The sequence below is a fragment of the Engraulis encrasicolus genome, chromosome 22 (assembly GCF_034702125.1).
Source record: "Engraulis encrasicolus isolate BLACKSEA-1 chromosome 22, IST_EnEncr_1.0, whole genome shotgun sequence".
In the NCBI taxonomy this organism is placed as follows: Eukaryota; Metazoa; Chordata; class Actinopteri; order Clupeiformes; family Engraulidae; genus Engraulis; species Engraulis encrasicolus.
The window spans coordinates 12403062-12426063 of NC_085878.1; the positions used below are offsets into that span (position 1 = coordinate 12403062).

The window sequence follows — 23002 nt, forward strand, 5'->3', positions numbered from 1 at the left end:
GTTGACCCCGCAGGTCAATAGTACTGTGAGTGTATTGACCAGTTGTTCGTGATGGTGTTGCGGCTCTCTGTCATGAAATATTTAAAAGTGAACCCATAGGGGGCTTCACAAGAATCAGAGCCACAGTCACACATATAGTACAGAAGCTGTTTTTTTGCTCTTTCTCGTGCCCTCTCTCTCTCTCTCTCTCTCTCTCTCTCTCTCTCTCTCTCTCTCTCTCTCTCTCTCTCTCTGTCTCTCGCTCTCTCTCTCTCTCTCTTTCCATTTCTCTCTCCACCTCCTATCCCTCCTGCCTCCTTATGTGTTTATGATGCTCACATTCTCTCTCTCTCTCTGTCTCTCTCTCTCTCTGTCTCTCTCTCTCTCTCTCTCTCTCTCTCTCTCTCTCTCTCTCTCTCTCTCTCTCTCTCTCTCTCTGCTCTCTCCTGTCAGGAGGCGCGCTGGAAGCCTTTTATTGTCAGGCCCATCCCCTCCCAGCTAATGAAGCCTGTGCTTGTGTTTGTGAACCCCAAGAGTGGGGGCAATCAGGTGAGGAAGGGAAGGATCCTCAAGCTTCTCCTGCCACCTGGAAGCCACTTATTTCAACTTCCTCGAAATATGCAGCAACGTACATTTATCCTCCAGTGCTGAAATCAGCTAATTCTTTGGAAATATATATTTATGTTAATCCGATTGCCTCACACCTGCTGCAGCAAAACTGCGAAAGCAATCAATGCATTCAAAAACTTGGTTGACATTTCGAAAGGCATGATTGGTTTTTATTCATTAATTTTTTTCCTTCTTTTTTTGCAGGGAGCCAAAATAATTCAGTCTTTTATGTGGTACCTCAATCCAAGACAAGTATTTGACCTCAGCCAAGGAGGGCCCAAAGAAGGGTATGCATTGAGAATAGTTGTCTATCTCACACACATGCACAACACCATGATGGCCACTCAGCTCCCTTGTTTGAGTGATTTACTTTTTGCTTCTGTCTTCTCTTTCCCAAGCTTAGAAATGTATCGCAAAGTTCACAACCTGCGGATATTGGCATGTGGAGGCGATGGCACAGTAAGTCCATGTATTTTAGTCTTATTATTTAAATTTTGTCATATCTTTATAGAATGTACAAAAATAAGTCTCCTGTAAGGGGTAGGAAAGGTGATTCTGTGCCATTAGAATGAGGTTAGTGCTCAGATTGTGCTCACAGCTGACAAAAAATTCCCCATTGGGGACTATATAGTTTCTAACTAACTAACTAAGGTGTATCTGTGGTGTCTCTATCAAAATTCAGAACATTACGTGTGAGGTGTTGCAGGACTGTGACTGTCTGATGGCAGATGGACGCGGGTCCTCCATTTTATTCATGCAATCCTCATCCAGACAGCCATGCACTCTGTATCTGAGACTGAAAGCTGTCCAGAAATACATAAATTCCGTTCCGAAACAAACACATCATTGTAATTCCAGCAAGACACCGCTGCAAAAGACAACGATTTAAAAGCTGAAGGCATGCTCTGTGAACATGTAGCAGCATGGATAAATTGGCTAATAACTACAGGCAAGCTACCCCGGCGGGTCAGACTATATTGATCTCATAAGGGAAAAGCATTGTCCAGTTCCATCTAATGGTGTGCCGCTCCATAGCATGCGGGTCTCTCCTCCAAGGAATCGCAGCCATCAAGCTAATGAACATGCATGTCCAATCCATATAGGGACTGGAACTCAAACTTGGAAAAACTAGCACAACTCTGATGTGGTCACACAACAATGGCTGGCTCATTATTTTCTTACTACAGAATAGACTGTGTAATGTGTTGATGTGTCCATAAAGGCTACGTATAAGCACAGAAATGTGAAATAGAACATGCATTGATGCTTTGTTTAATCAAAAAGTTCGGGTGGAGGTTATTGGATGGGATGGATTGACTGCAATTAAGTCACCGGTGTCCCTGTCTCACAGGTGATTTAAACACCGCTACATACAGTACTGTATGACCATATGTAGTGACTCATGTGCTCAGCATGTCGGCTGTCTTTACATGCGCTGGTCATACAAAGAATTGAAATTACGTTTCTTACTTTCCCATGCAGACATAGACATACACTTCAGGTGTGGACATAGACAATTACACATAGACAGACAGTCCACATACATTACACCTAGACTACCTATACAATACGCATACAGACATATAAAGTGCAAGGCTGGGCAACAGAAGACATACATAATACATATATTAAAAAGAGGTATTTTTTGTCCTCCTCTTCCTCTTTATTCCACCATTACACCAGTAGGATCCAATCACACATTCCCTCTTGACAGGGGGTACAAGCTGACATCGCTCAGCTCTCTGCTGGTGATCTCCCCTGTAATGCACTCCTACGCCAAGAATGGCTACCAAGCAAGCCAAACATCCGTGGAAGCTTACAGGGGGGGAGCAAAATGTTCAGTTGTCCCGGGCCTAAGGAGATGGTGGTCCCATTTCTGCGTTTTCAATTCATCATGCATTTCAGATGACTTTGTCCTAGGCCTGGCAAAAGCTGTCAACGGCCCTGCACACATACACCGGCTTCAAGCACCCCTTAGGGCAAAGTAGTGAAGTATACAGTAAACCAGTTCCCAGCTTCAACCTTATTTCATCTGTGAGCGTGTGTGCGCATGCAAACTCAACTAGACCAACTAAAAATGTATTTCAAAAGCTAGCTCCCTATATAACCATGCTGAACATGATACCACTGTTATGTAATTTCAGCATCAACAGAATTAATATTTCAAGCGAAGACATGCTGTTTAGTTGCAAATATTGATGTGAGCATTCATAAATATATATTTTCGTATATGCAATACATCAGGGGTGGGGAACCTATGTCTCAAGGGCCGTTTTATCCGGTCCCCGACACAATTTTAATATTATGCAGCTTCATATGAAAAAGGTTCCCCACCCCTGCAATACATAGTGTGCATTTATATGCATAATGTTAGTGTTTAATTTGCAGAATTAGTAATCTGATTAATTCTTGTGGGAGAGAATGTACAATACATGTCTATTCAATTCAGTATATGAGTTAGAGACATTTTGGGCTTCCAAACTTGTTTTGCATGATTATTGACCATGGAGCGTGGCAAAGTGAATTCTAAAGTGTCTCTTACAAGTGAACGAATCCCTGAAATTATTCTGGAAACATTGGTTTAAGGTTGACCACTTCACTAAATGCATTTCCTGCTGGCTTTGATGTCCATGTATTGTTGTCAAATGAGACGGTATTTTAGTTTAGCATTTCACTGTGGCCATATCCTGGTGTACCACAGGTTACGGAATACATACAGCTCATTAAAAATAGATGCTTTCTTTTGAGACGTCGATATGAAATATTCAATGATGTCATGCTCATCTTTACCCTTGCTACCTTTACTTTTATTTATTATTCCTCGTTTCTCATTATTTCGATCTGTGCTGTTTTATTGTTCTGTTCTGTACTGTTCTGTTCTGTCTTCTCTTCTCTTCTCTTCTCTTCTCTTCTCTTCTCTTCTCTTCTCTTCTCTTCTCTTCTCTTCTCTTCTCTTCTCTTCTCTTCTCTTCTCTTCTCTTCTCTTCTCTTCTCTTCTCTCGTTATTGTCTAGTTATCTTCTCTCATCTCTCAATCTTCTCTTCTCATCTGTCATTCTTGTCTTCTCTCATCTCATCATCTCTGCTCTTCTTACATCATCTCTCTTCCTGTCCTGCAGGTAGGCTGGATCCTCTCCACGTTGGACCAGCTGAATCTGAATCCTCAGCCGGCTGTGGCCGTCCTTCCTCTGGGCACTGGGAACGACCTGGCCAGGACACTTAACTGGGGAGGGGTACGTGCAATTATGCCTCGTTACTGGACTCCCCACTGACAGTAATTGTGCTCTATGGCCATCTCATCAAGCCGTAGGTAGCTTTCAACTCTTTTTTTAGTCGCAGTAATCAAATGGACATGGATTTCCATTCGTCCCTGCAATAGGACGACAACTCCTCACTTATCAAAAACTCTGTTTACAGGTCCATAATAGGTGCACTGTATTCATCCCATTCAATGTAGTCATGACTGGCCGCCAAAGATTGCATCCCCACCTCCTCCTCTCCCTCTCACATCCCCTGCTTTCCCCCTCCCTCGAGCACTCATTTTCCACCAATCTTGCATCAAGCATTACTGGGTAACTGAGCCACTAGGGGAAAATAAGGTTGGAAGAGATCTAATCCCTACAGGCGGATTCAAAGTTTCAAAGTTATTGACCTCACAAGCTAAGCCCCTCTGTGCTGGGCCTCGGGAAAACAAAGCAGAGAAACAAAAAATAATTTCTAGAGGAATAACCCAACAACAATTACCACCAAGGAAATGACCTCTATGTGATACCAAAAAGGTGCATCAACCCAACTAATATATGCATTTCTTATATCTAGGACAGACTGTATGTTAATGAGCTTTCAGAATGCACACTCCCCTTTTTAGGTGAAGCTGCAAGTACTTACCATCATAGGAATGAATTCATTGAACCATCATAGTCAACCCCAGGACCCTTCTTGACCTACTAGCGTAATGATCTGCAATTTCGGGGTTGTTAAATGGTTGTGTTATATGTTAATAGACAACATAGCATGTCTGTGTTATTTGACAACAGGTCTGGCTTGCAGCTAGCTCGCCTGGGCCAAGAATCATTTCCACCTATTTAGTCAGCAACTTATAGACTTTCAAAGACCACAGATGTCTTGTTTTCAATGACATGGGCCTTCTTTTAACAGACACTTCAGTTCTCCCAAAGTACACAAGCACAGTTAATAATAATACCATGTCCATAAAAGTTCTGGTATGGTGTATGTGTGTGCGTGTGAAATTGTCTCTTTCATTGAGATGCCTTAAGTTGTGTCTGATCCTACATGTTACATGTATGCTGTGTTTGTGACTTTAAAATGCATACAACAGTACTTTCTGCCCACTACTCTCTTCAGATGTAGCCATTATCATTGCTGTCTGCAAAGAACAGCTAAATACCTTAAATACGACTTGCCTTCATTTCAATGGTGAGAACCATTGCATTGACTGACATGGTAATAGTTTCTATGTAAGGAGGGGGCTTAACGAAAAGGTAAATTATTCCACTTATCCAAATCTCTGTTAACTGTGATAAATATCTATCTAACAACATTACTTCCTTTTTCTCGCAGGGCTACACAGATGAACCTGTGTCAAAGATCTTGTCTCATGTTGAAGACGGGAACATTGTCCAGCTGGACCGCTGGAACCTGGTTGTGGAGCCCAATACTGAGGCCGCAGGAGAGGAGAAGGATGACCAGCAGACAGATAAAGTAAGCAGGGCTGAAAGATAAATGGCGTGGTGCCTGATAAAAGACATGGGACTATGAGTGGCTACATAAAGCATTTGTCAGTAGTTGGACGAGAGATGGTTTAATATAGAGGAGAATCTTCTATATTACACAAGTGATTATACTGCATTAGCCATTTTCTAGATTATGCATAATAACTTTGAAATGTGGGGTGTCTGAACATCTTGCATGGTACACTACGTGACTACATAAACCCTTTGTAAGTAATCATAATAAGTATTTGGTGCCTGAAGCAAATATTCTCTGGCTTCTAACCTTTTTACTTTATTGCCTTCTAACCTTCATGCCTTTCAACCAACTCTGCCTGATGTCAGCAGTGCAGCAGTAGGCTTTACTGCAGATGTGCAATACAGTACTGTATAGTCTGTGAAGATGCTCATCCACCCGGGTCATGTTTGTAGGCTAAATATAACATGCAGATGTATTGCAATGCTAAAGTAACTTGAAATGAGTAGCGATTTCAGGCATGCAGTAGAATTATTTATGGCTTTCTGACCTGAGTAGGGCATGTCCTGACATCCGCCTCCATCTCTTCTCCAGCAGGAGGGACATCAGGCTGTCAGGGTGTTCTCGTAATAGGGCCAAGCCAAGTGTGGTCGTCATTAAAAGACATTATTTTGTGCCGAGTGCCTGTTTAGTTTCATATTTAATTCAGCAGCAGGATATTATACATGGATCACAGCCATATACAGTGGATAGCACACACCGTTAGGTCAATTAAATGTGCTAAGCGCTTCATCGCTAACAGACCTTTATTGCAGCCGCGTACTGTATACGGTATAACCTTCCATAGAGGCCAATTACCTTGGAGACTGTTCTGCTAGCTAAAAGCCCACTGAAGAGAGAGATACGGAGCATCAATAATGCTGTCCTCCAGGTGCCATTGCTGTAGGAACGGATGTCAGCAGGGAAATGCTCATTTGGGGGAGGGTGGTTGGATGTGGGAGTGAGGGAGGGAGAGAAAGAGACAGAGACAGAAAGAGAAAGAGAGAGAGAGAGAGAGAAAGAGAGAAAGAGACGGAGAAAGAGACGGAGAAAGAGACGGAGAAAGAGACAGAGAAAGAGACAGAGAAAGAGACAGAGAGAGAGATGGAACTCCCCAAGCCACATTGTTCCAGGGCCGCCAGTGTCCTGCTATCTGGCCGAGCTGAGTGACAGTGTCCAGATTAGATGGCGGAGCACAATAGGACAGAGGGGACGCCGTTTTAAGCCCCCCCTTATGACAGCATGACGCGCCAGGCTCTGCCCCTGTCATTTTGTCTGTTTTGGACTGTGTGTTTGCAAAATTTTGTGAGTGTTGTTTGGACATAGTCAGAGACGGAAGCTGTGCAAAGTCGGCAAAAAATGGCAAAAGAGAGGGAGAGAGAGAGCATGAGAGAGAGAGAGATAAAGAGAGAGAATGAGAGAGAGAGAGCATGACAGAGAGATGGATAGAAATGGAGCGAGACCAAGACAGACAGAGAGTTACCTCCCTGCGAGGCTCGCTGATTGATGTTTTGTAATTACCGTTGATGCAGGCCATGCTGGGTCATAAAGTAGGCTTATCAGCCCTTTTGCCCTGGTCCCGCTGATCTGACACACAGGCCAGGCATGCTGGAGCACTAGTGTGCCTGGCCTGTCAGCCCGACTCCTTCCTCTCCAGACAGACTGGAGTGATGGCTCAAGTGATGCCCACTGGCATGCAATTGGCTTTTTGTCCAACCCGCAGTTAATAACATGCTTTTCCAAGCAGGGGCGTGGCGCTCCCTGCCGCTCACTGAGTGCCCCCAGGGATGCTTGTGTTAGTTAAATAAAGACTCTCTGCGCCCTCTGATTAGATCGGAATTTCATGTTCAAATAAAATAAAGATGAATATTAAGATAACTTTGCAAAGTGATTATATTGCTCGATTTCATGATGGGACGTTTCACATTGCAATAAACCATTACTCCTGCTTTATAAATAGTAATGTTGTATTCTGCAATAAATACAATATCATACAACACAGAATCTCTTTTATCATATGTAATGCTTGTACTGAGTGATACGAGTGTCTCAATACATTTTTAATACTGCACATTCCTCTACAGCTACCATTGGATGTATTCAACAACTACTTCAGTCTTGGCTTTGACGCTCATGTGACACTAGAGTTCCATGAATCTCGAGGTTGGTTTCTCAATAGCCCCTTCACTGATATTTATATGTACATATGACATATGGATAATGAAATAAATAAATCCATTGTATTGTATTTCAATAGTCTGAGATCATGCGATGTATGCACGGAATGATGCAATAAATCCATATTTCCTATTTTATTACACACATTTCACGTAGTCCAACGTCTTCTGTTTCAACAAATGAAATCTTTACTGTGATCTCTATCCATCTATACAGAGGCCAACCCTGAGAAATTTAACAGCCGTTTTCGTAACAAGATGTTCTATGCTGGGGTGAGTATGCTTTATTGTCAGGGTGCAAGAGTTATTACTTATTTGTGTGTGTGTGTGTGTGTGTGTGTGTGTGTGTGTGTGTGTGTGTGTGTGTGTGTGTGTGTGTGTGTGTGTGTGTGTGTGTGTGTGTGTGTGTGTGTGTGTGTGTGTGTGTGTGTGTGTGTGTGTGTGTGTGTGTGTGTGTGTGTGTGTGTGTGTGTGTGTGTGTGTGTGTGTGTGTGTGTTTGACAGAGGGAGAAAATGTGTGTGCGCGTGTGTGTGTGTGTATGTGTGTGTACTGGGCGAGAGAGAGAGTGCGCCTGTGTGCCTGTGTGTGTGTTGTCCTTCTTTATACTGTTAATCTGTCTGTGGCGTGAGTTGTTGCTTTGCTGCTGGAAAACCAATTTTGCTGTTGGGGCCACCCTTTGACGAAGAGCTTTTGTGTTGCATTGGGGGCTCGGAAATGGTTAGCTGTAATCATCTCAAAAGCTGTAATATTCAGAATATTCTAACCCAGCATTCGAACATTGTGTTTGTTTGTCTTCACTAGACTGCATTTTCCGACTTCCTCATGGGGAGTTCCAAAGACCTAGCCAAGCACATAAAAGTTGTGGTAAGTCTCACTGATGCAGCACAATTATATTTTTTGTAATTAAAACGCGTAAAAGTGCAACGAGCTACTTTTAATTTCTTTCATTGCTCAATATTCAGAGATATACTTCATGATATTGACAAGATGCTGTTTTCCCTCAATGTCTCCCTTCTGTGGTCCTCCCTTACCTGACTGCCTTGGCAGTGCGATGGCACTGATCTTACCTCCAAGGTGCAGGAGTTAAAGCTGCAATGCCTCGTGTTCCTGAACATCCCAAGGTGAGTCCTCTTTTTATTATTTCATGCAGTCCAATACCACTTGTCCCTTTCAAATAACTTACAGTTGCAGTCGTTTTATCTCCCCCATTCTGTGCGCACTGTGCGACTTCTATGAGAAACTTTGAAGGTGTTTCTTGCTGGACTTTGCCAGGAGCAGTCATGCCGCTGTCAAGTAAACATGATGCACAGTCTCGTCTCCTTCTGTATGTTTTATGACTGCCTATATTCCATTACAGTACAATTACACGCAGATGGCCCATTTATCCAGAGACTTGGAGTAATATGGAGTTGTATGCTTCACACATCATATTACTCCTTTTTATTACCCCACTTACCTTCCCACTAGTACTGGATTTAATAATAATAATAATAATAATAATAATAATAATAATAATAATAACAATAATAATGATAATAATAATACATTTTATTTGAAAGCACCTTTCGAAACATTGTACAATATCAAAACATACACTGAATGAGCAGCGGCAGCCAATCGCACCAGCGTTCACTCATTCGTTCACTCATTTGAACCTGCCACCCTTAGATCCCAGCTGTGCCTGATATGTATGTAGTGACGTTGCATTGTGTTGTGTACTGCAGGTACTGCGCTGGCACGATGCCCTGGGGGAATCCAAGCGAGCACCATGACTTTGAGCCGCAGCGACATGATGACGGCTGCATCGAGGTGATCGGCTTCACCATGACCTCACTGGTATGTAGCGTTCCCCTCTACAGTATATCAATAGTGTTACAAGAACTTGCTTATTTGCTTGAAATGCTTGTTATGCACTTGCTTGTTATGCATAGAAATGTACTTTAGCGCCCAGTGATGCCACGGAGGGCCAGGGTTCAATTCCTCCCTCCTCACAACATCTGCACTTGTCTGAAGCCTAACCTTCCACTGTTGCTGATGGCTAAACTGCAGTATCTTAGCCACATACTGTTCGTAGTATAACATTGAAGATGCTATATCCTCTCAGTGCTTGCTCTTTGTGATGGCACTGTCTATGTTGGGGTTGTGTTTTTGACAGTTTGATGGTTTGTAGAAAGAAATTCCCCTCAAAGGACAATAAAGCCTATCTATTTTTCTACTCCTGTTTATATCATTCTGCTATGAGTTGTACGACGTGGGCACACACTCAGGTGACTAGTTTTCTTCTGGCTGCCATATGACTGATCTACAACCTGTGTGCACGCACAATCCAAGACCTCAACTCTAGGGTCATAGATCACACAGTGGCATTTCTGAAATATTGTAAAAGAAGCACAGCAGCGAAAATATATACTACTAGTATATCCTTTTCCGATTTAACTGACATTGTTTATGATTCACACCATATCCAGCCGTCTCAGCAAATGGATGTTCTGCGCTGAGAGACCAGTACAGCAGAAATGTGCTTGTGAGCGCACACACCATCTGTTGTTGGTTATCATTTTGAAAAGTCATTATCCACTCAATACTGCATGTTTGTACTTCAGGGCATGTTACATTATGAACCAGCCAACAAATTATTGAGCACAAAATCTTTTGATTGAAGAAAAAAACTGAGACGGTTGAAAAGTATAAAGTCTATTTTATACACATACTGTATAAAAAAACAGTGAGTGTACAGTATTACAGAACTGCATACTGTGGTTTTACAGTACTGTGAGCTGAAGGAAAAGGCTGTTTGTGGAGGCTATACAGTATCTGCCCTTTATTTATGGAGGCGCAAATGCCGGTGTGGTGTGCTGCCTGTGTCGTCCTCCCCATGGCCACTCATAGCTTTGGCCAGGTCCAGGACAAAGTCATCTGAAACCCCCACCTCCGCTTAATAAATACAACATAATGTATGGGACACCCCACCCTCCTCCCTGGGCCTGGGACAACTGAGCCCTTTGTCCCCACATGTTGTCTTCCCTGCTCCTCCCCATGGTGACCTTTTATCTCTGTAGTTTGGCCTTAGCAATACAGTAGCCACAGGGGCTCCACACATGGCTGAATATAATATAAAGAAGCAATGGGAGCTTTACGCTGTGCGGATATTTTCTTTTTATTATTTTCATTTTTTGTTTTCCCCCAATGCTCTGATCTGGCAATGGAGAAGTACAAAAATGAGATGTGCAGTGCATGTCTATGGGCCTTTAAACCTGCAGTTTGAACAATTTTAATAGTTCTAATCGTACACATCCATGAGAAGGATGGTAGAGAGGGCACAGAAACATCACTGGAAAAAAACAAGAGCACTCAGGGAACATATCTATGCGGCAAGCCAGCTCAGGTTGGCACCAGCAGCTTTATACGTTTGAACACATTGTGCATGCCAACATACTGGCCGAATGTCAGTGATGTTTTTGGTGCGTTGGCGAATGTTTTGCAAGCCAACAAACAAATAAATAAATGGATGAATACATTTAGCAGACCTTGGTGAAAAACATTACCGCCTTTGCAGTGGTTATAAAACGCACTGATAGCTTCTGAGCTTCTGAAACAGGAGCTTTCCACTCTGCAGATTTTTTATTTCGTCTTCATATTATCATTCCCCACAGGCCACGTTACAGGTGGGCGGGCATGGTGAGCGGCTGAACCAGTGTCGCGAAGTCACCCTGACAACGTACAAGTCCATCCCCATGCAGGTGGACGGGGAGCCCTGCAAGCTGGCGCCCTCTATCATCCACATCTCCCTCAGGAACCAGGCCAACATGGTGCAGAAGACCAAGAGGAGGACCTCCATACCTCTGCTCAACGAGTGAGTGGCAAGGGTCTTGGTTATGCAGTACCTATAGTTTATGGCAAAGGCGTTTGGAAGTTAGGGTGTGCCCATCCACAAAAAAAAGCAAATATTACAGTTGCGTTACAATGGTAGTAGATAGTGTGAGAGTGGCTGCCCTGCTCTTTTTACATACTAAATGATTTTATTATTTATTTGTTTTTATTCAATTTTATGATTTATTATTACTTATTTCATATATTATTTTATTATTCATGGCAACGTTTCGATCGACCAGCGGGATCTTTCTCAGGAATAGTTTAACACGTACATGAGTTACGTAAGGGTAGCCAGTTGATTTACTTGCCTTCGAGCAGACATAAGTATGCTTATTAATTTTTGTGAAATTAAAGTTGCGAGTGAGATCTCCCACATTGCTTAATCCGCTGCTGGCATCTTGCTGCTTGGGTCTTGGGCTTGGGAAAGGGGGAAATAAATGCCGCTTCCCTCTGGTGTCGGACCTGCAGGTACCGTAGGCGCACCGCTTGACCATCTTGCTAAATCCAAAAGTTTGATGGGGTCTTTCTCCTTAGTTACGGTTGGTGTACGCTGATTGAATGATGAGCTTTCGAGGGCGGGCTTTTGCGATAGGTCAATTCCATTCCATACGTATTTGGAGTTTATACTCAGTGGTGTGATGTGTGTTCGTGTGTGTGAACCCGTCTGAAATAGTTATAGTAGGGTTATTCAACCATACAGAGGCAATTGCCCACATTCGTGCAGACATAGCCTGTTCATGTTCACATAACCTGAATCTTGCCAGATGAATTTGTTCTGCCTTGCTCCATGAACATCTGGAGCTACACCATATGCGTAGGTCTGTTTTTATTTTAACAAATCATTGTATGTGATTGGAGAAGCACTTGTCTGACATTTTAAATGAGGTGCTACTTTAACTACTCACAGATTCGCAAATACAGTTTACATCACATCTCTGAAACACTTGTGATCCTGATTGGTTCTACTGCATTTTTGTTTGGGATCAGGGCGAATCAGAAGGCCCCCCAGACTCTCGTGTGAGCTCACAAAGCTGAGCGGCAATACACCGGACGAGAGTCAGGCTAATGTTCACGGTGGTGTTTACAGACAAACGTGATCACATGTACTCATTCTCAAATGCATCACATATACACATTCATAATATACATTCATAATTCAGCTCATGGTACATTCACACAGTACATTCATATAGCTCATTCGGTTTATTCATTGTCTATCCAAACAGAGCGGCTACAGGCTAGAAGCTCTGACTGTTTTAAAGAAGAGAGCCCGTCTACATCAAAACATTTTCAAATCTCCCCTCAAAAAAAAAAGTGTGCAGCGGTCTCCAGGTGGCCACTTTAGCATTGGCAGACAGGTTTGAAGGCGTCTGACAGCTCTGCTCTTGTCTTGCTTTGACTAACAAGGGAGCAGAGAATCAGTTGTCATCCGCCGCGATGTCTACTCCCCAGCGAGGCATAAATCCAAGAAATAACATCAGCACAGTAGTTGGCCTTGGCCTGTGTTTATTCAGCTTGTCTTTCGACGCTTGCCGAAGCTAAGAGAGAGAAGACAAAGAGAGGGAGAGCGAGAGAGAAAGGGAGGCCATCAGGTGACTTGAGAAGAAGAGATAAACGGGCTCTCGCGTAGTCCATCATTTCCCAACAGCCAGGAATCTGCTCTGCACTGTGCTGTACTTTTTTGGATCGAGAGCAAAGGCAGATCCTTATGAATTTTGTCAGACCATCATTATGTGCTGTGATGGGGTGGTGCTACTGTACGTTACTTCAAAGACTTTTAAATATTGTACTTCCATTCGATCAACAAGGCTTTTTTGTGTCAGGCAGCACACACTTGTGTGAAAACTCATATGGTCAGTTTGGCCAGGGTGTTACTGTATAAAAGGATTACAGGAAGGCATTGCAATGACATCCCCTGAGGCTTAAAGAGATAAGTTGATGTACTGGAGTGACACTATTTTCTGTTCAATGGCATTTCATTTTCCACATATGATTGAAAAAGTCTATAGGTATGCACTTGGGTCTCTAGCGCATTGGATCATTGGATGTTCTAAAATCCTCTAATCCTGACAATGAAGAGGAATGCTCAGTATCATCTATACGAGGGTATTATATTACATTGCGTTAAATTATATTTAGTAATATACTGTGTATAATTGTATAGATATTAATATATTTCCACAATCAATCATATACAGCATTGAATGTCATTTAAATTTACTTACGCTAGTATTTAATGAAACGATCATTTTCACGATAATTGCATCGTACCCCTTGACTAGTTACACAGTTGGGTAAATCTCTTAAGAGTCGAGTAATCAGTGCAGAACCGTAAAGCCATTACGAATCCTCAATTACAGGGCAGAAGATGGAACCAACGACAAATTAAATTACTGTGCCAACAGGGCACTTGTTGAGGAGGAGAGGGGATGATGTCATGTCACTTAGAGTTCTTTGTGGAGTTGTAGCCAGGGCCAAATTAACACACAGGCTAGATATGGCTGTAGCCTTGGGGGGGGGGGGGGTGCTACCTGCTAGGGGGCCCCTGATAGACCAAAAGTAAAAAAAATCAGAATTGTGACAAGATGCGATATTGAAAAACTCATCTGTCGTGTTGAGTACAGTTGGTAGACATGTTATCCTTAATTCCTAGCTCGTAATTACCTTCTATGTAACCTTCTATGTAAATTTGTTGCCAAATTTGCTTTCTAGGGGGCCCACAGCAACCTGTAGCCCTAGTGGCCCCAGGCCATCTTAATCCGGCCCTGAGTGTAGCGATGCAGTACATTTGGCCTCCCACTGAAAACACCCAAGGTCTTGAGAATACATTTGCATTCTTAGTGTGTGTGAAGAGCAGAAAGTGCCTCAGTAATGGCATACATTTTCACAAATATTACAGGAGGGTGACCAGCGTATACAGGTCATGTTCGCAAGCCATGACTGCAGGGGCCATATAAGAGAAGTTATGCATTCTCACATCTACTGTGGTTTCTTAACCCATTGATGCCTGATGTTGCGTTGCGCAACATTGGCCCTGGGGCCTGGAGCTGCATTACGCAACATTCAGGCTCATGAGATTTGAGACAACTTTATTAAAAATCTCTGTTTCTTTGAGATGAATGAGCACATTCTAATGAGGGTCTTAGCGTTTAAATGCAACTTAGTGCATATTTTTATGTGTTCAGAAGCTGAGATATTTAGGTTTTTATAGGCTGAGGGCAGCTTTTCTTAAAAAGGGCTCAGGCATTCAGCATCCTTTTTTGCAGAAAAAAAGCAGGTACTGTAAAACAGAATACAGCAACTGTACAGAGGCAAATCACCCAGATTCGTATAGCCATAGCCATATTCACAATCATCATCAAGCAGGTCAGAACATTCGCACACAGGTGGCCGCAAAAAACACATTCATTCTCAAATGTGTAATATTATAATCATATAGTATATACAGTATATATGTGCATAGTTTAGTTGTAGTGTTTTTTAACCACATATTGCATTTCTACCAGGCTTAAAGACCTGTTCTGTCTTCATAGTGATGGCTTTTCAGGTTTCATTTCACGCTGTGACTGGAAATGGTACTGGAAAGCAATGATGCCTGATCACCTGTGCTTCCATAGCCTGCTCCTGTCATAGCCTTCCATTATCTGGACAGACAGACAGCAACCAACCCAGTAATCCCTGACGAGGGCAACACACCCATGCATGACAGTCATGGGAGCGTGCGCGCGAGAGCGCCTCCACCATCATTATGCAAATACCTCATAATTAATTATGAAAGGGAAGCATTCTAGTTTGTAATGTTTAATTGAAAGTGATTCCAGCGAGAGAGGAAATGCTATTCTGCCGCAGTCGCACCCATGAAATTATTTAATTGCGTTGTTGTTGTTTTTTTCCTTCAATCCTGATGATGGGCATAATTATGTTACCATGATTTTAACCCCCCCCCCACCCCTCTCTCTCTCTTTCTCTCTCTCTCTCTCTCTCTCTCTCTCTCTCTCTCTCTCTCTCTCTCTCTCTCTCTCTCTCTCTCTCTCTCTCTCTCTCTCTCTCTCTGTCTCAATCCAGCCAACAAGCTTTCCCAGAGAGATTGAGGATACGTGTGAATCGCATCAGCATGCATGACTATGAGGCCTTGCATTATGACAAGGAGAAGCTAAAGGAGGCTTGTAAGTGTTTTGCCAAATCTATATACTGTGCAAACACACACACACACACACACACACACACACACACACACACACACACACACACACATACACACACGCCTGTTTATATATACTGTATAAGACAAGTTGTTCAGCGGGGGGGGCAGAAGTGATTTCACCACACTTCACTACAATTTTATCTCCGGTGGTGAGAGAGACTATCCTCCCTTTCAAAACGATTATTATGCAACTGGACTGATGTGACTTTAAATCTGATCTGATCTAAAAACATGGGCCCTACCGGACTATTCCCAGCCTCAGCATGGAGGGAAAAAATAAAGTGATGTGCAGTAGATGGTGCATGCTGGCTGGTGACTCATTTGAGACACACAGGGAGGGTGCAATGAGCATGTCCTCTTTGCCAAATGGAGAGCGAGAGGACTGCCGAGTGGCTTGCTCTGAGGGGAGACGGGTCAGTCAAGTGCAGCTATATGCATTACTTGTATGAAACAGCGGGCAGGCAGATGGATTTTCTTCCCCCCTGCAATCAACATTGCCTACAGCACACGTACTGTACAGTGACATCTTGTTCCGATGGATTGTAGTACATTCAGTTACAGTCGGGTGTCTGTACATGGTCTTTCCGAGTTACTGCATTTTACAAAATACCATATCTTGACATTTCAGTCAAGTTGAAAGTTCAGAGGACGGAAAATTAATTGAAAAAAAAAATCAATCAGTCCAATGTCCATCGATATCACTGAATGAGAACCCAGATCATGTGATGTGTGGGTATGGCGGAGATGCAAGATCAATGTCAGATGACAGTCGATGCAAAGGTATGCTTCCATATGTCAAAGGGCAACAAGGGCAGCAGGTGCTTTACTGCATCAGAACAGATGGGATCACCAGCTGTGGTGGGAGGGACCCAATGGTGGGTGGTGGAGGTGTGTGTAACTAATTACCCTTTTTCCCCAATTACTTCAAACAAGTTCCGTTTTGAAGCAAAGGAGGAAAAACGACTGGGTTCTTTCCATACCCAACAGTTGGATGTAAGATGCTCTTTACACACATGTGGATATTTTTGAAAATGCATTGGTTTTTGCCTCTCGTTCACATGTGAACAGAGTTCACAACTCCATTTCGGTTTGTAAAAATATCCCATTTACGGGGGCACCTGTTTCCATGGACTTATGGATCCATGGATTCACATAACGCATTGATGTGTGAATGCATAAAAAATAACTTAATTTTAAAAAATATCCACAGTTGTAACCAGCACCTAAATGTATGTCTGTGCCACAGGATGCTGCTTGTCCTGCTTCAGATCAAATGCATTGAATCGAAGGTGTCTGATGAGACGTGAAAAAGGTCCATTGAAAGCGTTTGGTTTGACAGTTAAGTGGAATTCCCACAGTAAAAAAGGCAGGAAAGTCTTACTCCTGTTTTTTTGCAGGTAGGCAGGGTGTGATATGTTGGAAAAAAACAGTTCAGATTGTAGGCCACATCAATGGAGATAGATCCACCCATCCCTGCCCGTTAGAGTTGAGATATCCCATCCCATAGCTTATCAATCTGTTACCTCCTGCTTACAACCAGCAGCTGTGCGAGATTAGCAACAAAAAAAGGTGTGTGTGTGTGTGTGTGTGTGTGTGTGTGTGTGTGTGTGTGTGTGTGTGTGTGTGTGTGTGTGTGTGTGTGTGTGTGTGTGTCAGCCCCCAGCCCAGCCATCAGGCGCTAACGAGGTAACGGCTCGTTACGGCTGCTAATTGATGCCCGGTGGACCCAGGTGCCCATATTTCTTGGCAGCTTCGGTGGAGACTTGGCACTGTACCTCTCTTCTCTATTCAGGAGGGATTACAAAAAAACACAGCTGTGAGCATCTCTCAGCTGTGAGCATCTCCAGTTTCACAGAGCTGTTCTGTCCATCTTCAAGCCCGTTCGACCAGACTCTTCTACTTCCTTTTTCGAAGTCGAGTCTGGACACAGAGTCTGCAATGGGCCTACTGTGGGATTAATTTGCTGCGGTTAGACACTGTTTGAACTTCTAACCTATCGGTTCTTACTTAAATTTCTGTTTTGTCGATTGGTTGGTTAAAAAATGTAGCAAGGGAAGGGAAAGGAAGAAGGGAAAGGAGAGCCTCAGGGGAGACTCACTACCCTGGCCATAGTGCCACAGGGACATACGGTATTGAGTAGAAACACTACTGTATGTTGGCGAGGTGGTCTTAACATGTATTTGAAAAGATTCCATTCATAACGAGGAAATACTGTAAAGACTTGTGTTTAAGCACTTATTCTATGGTTTTTGCCGAGCTCTTGCCCTGAGGAGAAAGCTGCCGAGTGGCAGGGATGGTTTGTTTCCCCTGTTTGAGCTCTGGTTCCCGCTGCATCTGTTTCGCCTGGAGTCAGGAGTATGTTGGACAAGTCCTCTGGGGTAGAAGCCTGAATCTGAATGAGCAGCCAGCCTACGCAGTTGCCTACACTTCCAGTCTGCCAGGCCATTTTAATTTCTGTCTTCATCTCTCTCACTTGATTACGATACATCAAGAACTATGTAATCGGATTTTTCCAAACCAGAGTTCTTTACTCGTGCACTAGGTGTCACTGCCTTGCACAACCCAAAACTAGCTTTTGAGGATGGGACAGACTGCAGAGAAATCTATATTAAAGTTATTATTAGACAGTCAGATATTGACCATTCACTTGACATGACATGAAATGTAGTGATTAATGCGGTGTCTTTGAAATTGACCTTGCCTAATATGTTTGATTAGCTTAGTTTAAAATGTGCACGTGAGTATATACATTTTTGGAATACTATTATGCAATTGTACATTTTTAGAATACTATTGTGCGTTTGTAACCGACTTTAATCATTCCCCCCACTACCATTCATGTTGGCTTGGCAACTGTGCATGTATCCCTCATGGAGTGCTCGTGTTGGTGCTGGTAAACAAAGCTGGCTTGTGCTCCTTTTTTTTCACCACTCCCCTTTGATCCAAAAATATATCATGTTGCTTCTACCCTTTTTGCTGTTGTCACAGTTGCTTGACACCTCCAAAGAGCTCTGACAGCCGCACCGGTGCTAAAAAAGAGCAGAAACAGAGGCAGAAACGAGCCGAGAGTGAACTTGAATTGAATCAGACACTGACTGTTCAGGGGTTGCTAAGCAACCAAACCTTTTCTCTATGAAGAACTCTTGGTCTCTCTCCCTCCTTTCTCTCTCATGCTCTCTCTCTCTCTCTCTCTCTCTCTCTCTCTCTCTCTCTCTCTCTCTCTCTCTCTCTCTCTCTCTCTCTCTCTCTCCCATCCCCCCAACCCATCGTCGACTCTGAGCATGGGATGCTTGAAGACCTCCACAGGCTGTTTTTATTTTATTCATAAATCTGCATTTGATGGGCTACAAGTCACACTGCAAAGCTGTGTTGCCCAAGATTTTGCTTACTTACTCGAGCAATCCACCTTTGCACTTGCAACCAGCTTCTTGAAGTAGTGATCCAATTTAAAGTTTTTAGGTAATGATAGTAATTGTGTAACACTTTGCATTTAATGAAGCAAATACTTATGGTGAAAAATACACTATTTGTCCATGGTATGTGCAACATGTGCTGGCATGGATATGTGGCATTTGGGAGATTAGTACTCGTATATGTACTCCTTTTTTTCTAACACTTCTTTATTGACATTTTATTATTTTATTATTTTGCATAACAACCCAACATGTACTCCTTCTTACACCTTCTGGTTTGAGGTAGGTGTATTCTCGGTACAGCAGTGCTCAGCCATCACAAGGTGTACACGGACAAATTTGTTGTGTTGCATGCCTGCCGCTGTGCGTGGATTGCCTTCAGACATTGGGCATGTTGGGTCAAGTGTTTCTAAGCAGCCGGTGACCCGAAGGTGTGCGAGTATGTAACACGTCTCGTCCTCTTGTCTCCCCTGTCGTCTCGCAGCCATCCCCCTCGGGCTCATCGTGGTCCCGGGAGATAGTGACCTGGAAACATGCCGATCCCACATCGAGAGGCTACAAGAGGTAAGAGGAGAGTGCACAGGAATACTGAGAGGATAGAGTTGAAAGATTGTGTCCATGAAATGTATCCAAGAATGAAATAAGGCTGGTGAGAAGTGATGTATGAAACCAGCTTTGTTATTCATAGTTAGATTAATAAAGTGACGGCAGTGGGACGATATTTCTATCTTGGTTCAGCAATGCAATGTGCAGTGTATGCATATGTCTGCTGTTTACATTTGGGCCTGATTTCCTTTCCAAATTGGTTCTATGTTTCACGTTTTACAATGTGTACCTGACCTCAACCGTGTAATTTCTGTGCAGTGCAGTTTTCCTGAAACAATATTGGCCCCTTCGCTGAACATCTGTGGAGCGGTAAATGTTCAATGGGCACTGAATGCAAGCGTGACTTAATAATAATAAAGAAACAAGTGAACATTTCCTTTCCTTTCCTCCCTCTCCTCACGTCCTCTTCCTCTCCTGTCCTCGCGGCTTTAATAAAATACCCACTGCAGTAAATAGTGCATGAAATCTGTGGCAGAATAGCAGGCTCATTGGGTGGTTGAACTGCACCCTCCTTTCCTTTACTTTTTTTTCTCGCCCCTACCTCTCCTTCCTCAAAGTACTTGTGCTCTAACCCAAATATGCTCTTAGACCTGCGGTTATGAAATATGTACCGCACATCCTTCATGGCTAATGGGTATAGTTGGCAGCTTTGTCTAATTTTGGTTCAGCTCCAACAAAACTAATGCTTGCCTAACGGAACTCGCAATTCACTCTGCAGCTACTAGACATGCTTGAGTTTTTTTTTCTGCCCTGTAATAAAGGACATTTCAACATGAGTCATCCAAGTACACCATGTTGAAATGAAATGATCACAATATGGTAGCTGCTGAGAAGTCCTGCTTGAGACATTGACAGTGGGCTATACCTGAAATGTCCACAGACTTTTTTTGACACTTAATATACTGTACACATGTTATATCAAACAAGCATTTTGTGTGCTTCATTCTTTTAATTTTAGCGGCTTGATACGTCTATATTGAGCTAAGTACTGGGGGGAAAATCATGTTCTGTAATGTAAAAAAATAACATAATATACAAAAATATATAAGAATTGGTGAGTGTACCCCTAGAAGCTCATCTCGGTTTTCAATTATTCTGTGATGTGAAAGTGTTGGGGTGCAGCACAAATGTCACAGCAGTTAATATATTTCCCTCCTGTGTAAATCAAAGAGCCTTAGGCCTTTGGCTGTTTCTTGTGTGCTCGGTTCTTCTTGGCTAACGTTGTGGGCCATTCCACAGGACTTCATCTCTTGCCACCCTTCTTTTCAACGACTGGTGCTCCAGGTTTGTAAAAGGTCAAATGTGAATCCTGGATCACCACGAGGAACAAGCACGACAAGGGAAGAGCGGCTTCCCCCATTAAATTGAAAAGCTCCACACACAAAATGTCAAAGTGCTCACTGGAAATTAGGTTCATGTTGACACTCATTCGATCTATGGCCGTGATAAAAAAAAAATCGTTCTTTGTTACATCCAATAGATTGCAGAGGTCTTTTCCAAGAGCATTAATGAGCTTCTTTTTTCATGGGGGGAGTCGGTTTCCCTCAGTGTTGAGGGAGAAGCTGTTGAAGTCTCCTAATCAAAATATCTCATTCTAACAGATGCTGGGACTTCCTGTCCTTGATTAGCCAAACGTTTCATTCTGTTTTCTCTCTTTTTCTGTGTCTCTGTCTCACTGTGTCTGTCTCTTTCTCTCTCTCTCTTTCTCTCTCTCTCTTTCTCTCTCTCTCTTTCTTTCTCTCTCTCTCTGTCTCTCTCTCTCTTTCTTTCTCTCTCTCTCTCTCTCTCTCTCTCTCTCTCTCTCTCTCTCTCTCTCTCTCTCTCTCTCCAAGCAGTGGATCGGTTTCCACAGAAACACTGCAGCATTCTTCTTCACCAAGCATGTTATTCCCATTCCTAACCTTGTTAAATTATTGAGAGCTTCATTCAAATTCACCTCTTGAACTTTCTAAGCAAATAGTTAGGCACAAGGGCTTTGCATCTCCCTCCTCAAACTCTCACAGCAGTTCCCAATTCCAGCTCCATCTTCTCCTCCTTGTTCCTCTGTGTTTTCCCTTTTCATGTGTGTAAAAAACGTGAAATTGGGTTGAGGTCCGTTGTGTCGTGTTGAAAAAAATGTGGTGTGTGGATGTCTTCATATACAGGCAAGACGATTACGAATGAAAATTGAGTGGTTTGCTGCAGACCTTGCTTTGTTACATGGGTTTGCGATGTTTTGTGTTTTGCATGAGTGTACTTGTGTAAAAGTGTTCTTTGACCGTAATCACTTTGTGGGAGTTGTTGCATGATTGTGTTGATGTGTGTGTGTGATGTTGCTGTGTGCATGAATCCTGTCAATAATAATGTATTCTGAGCACACACAGGTTCAATGTAGTTACATAACAGATCTCTTATGTTGGATCAGATGACATGGCTCTGAGCTATTGCCACAGCATTCTTCTCTTACACATATAGAGAAACAAGATGATCAATCTTTGTCTATTTGCCAGGGTCAGATCATTTGCTATTTGTGTAACAGAAAACCCAGAGAGAAGGATTGTATTCTTTAGTGAGATTTTTCTGAACAAAGCTTTAACAAACAGACGAAACGTCTGCACTCTAGCGAGTTATTCTGTTTAACCTTCCACTGACAGGCAGCAGAGTCAGAAAATGTCACTGCTGCTAAAAATGTGTGGTCTTGATCAATATTTTACCATGTGAAATATGAGAAAGGAAGAGAGCTAATGAGACTAGTTTTTCACTGTGCAAACTGTTTAACATATCAGATGTTCTTGTAAATGTTTCATGCTTTACAGTCAGAAGATCTTTAGCGAGACTCCATTAAAAAAAAGGGAGCAGCAGCACCAGGGCTGTGTTTCTCAGGCCGGGTGTAAAACCGCTCTATTCAACGCAGAAGCATTTCGTTACGCCAAAGCTTATGCGTTAGTTAATAGACCAGCTGCCAGCTCCAAAATGGGCTTACGACTCTCCAATCTCATTTCTGCTGTAGTCTATGGAGGGAGGGAACAGCCATAGGACTAATCTTGTTGCCCACGTTTTTTTCTCTTCTTCTCCTAGGAGGGCGATGGGAACAAATCAAAGACCTTGTCCTCCCAAAGGCTTTCACCAAAGTGGTGCTTCCTGGACTGTAAGTATGAGGTCATATAAGGACTAGACTCTAGTTATCCCCTTGTTCTGCCTTCCTTTGCAACTCTCGCCTTGCTGCTCATACACTGGGGTACCGTTTCATGGTAGCAGAGATGTCAAAAACCCAAAAAGAAAAAAAACCTGCCATAGAGTTCTTCCAGCAAAGGTGACATCGTCTACCTGTCCTCAGGTACTCATTACGATCAGCTCATTCAGAGGTAGTTGGATGGATCCTGATTGTGACAGGGTTTTTGCCTTTTGAACCCTGG

At 42.9% G+C, this 23002-nt stretch overlaps 1 protein-coding gene across 4 annotated transcripts in view; it reads left to right on the forward strand.

Annotated features, from left to right (window-relative positions):
* Positions 1-23002, forward strand: part of dgkza (diacylglycerol kinase, zeta a) — a 76911-nt gene that overhangs the window by 23342 nt on the left and 30567 nt on the right. For 3 of the 4 annotated variants that reach the window (XM_063187897.1, XM_063187898.1, XM_063187899.1), the window contains 15 exons: positions 433-528; positions 793-875; positions 987-1047; positions 3707-3820; positions 5169-5309; positions 7418-7496; positions 7728-7783; positions 8313-8375; positions 8559-8632; positions 9236-9347; positions 11165-11364; positions 15450-15550; positions 19486-19565; positions 19866-19916; positions 22665-22734. In XM_063187897.1, coding sequence (XP_063043967.1) covers positions 433-528; positions 793-875; positions 987-1047; positions 3707-3820; positions 5169-5309; positions 7418-7496; positions 7728-7783; positions 8313-8375; positions 8559-8632; positions 9236-9347; positions 11165-11364; positions 15450-15550; positions 19486-19565; positions 19866-19916; positions 22665-22734 — 1381 coding nt within the window. The remainder of the gene's footprint in view (positions 1-432; positions 529-792; positions 876-986; positions 1048-3706; positions 3821-5168; positions 5310-7417; positions 7497-7727; positions 7784-8312; positions 8376-8558; positions 8633-9235; positions 9348-11164; positions 11365-15449; positions 15551-19485; positions 19566-19865; positions 19917-22664; positions 22735-23002) is intronic. The other variant, XM_063187900.1, reaches the window with a different exon arrangement.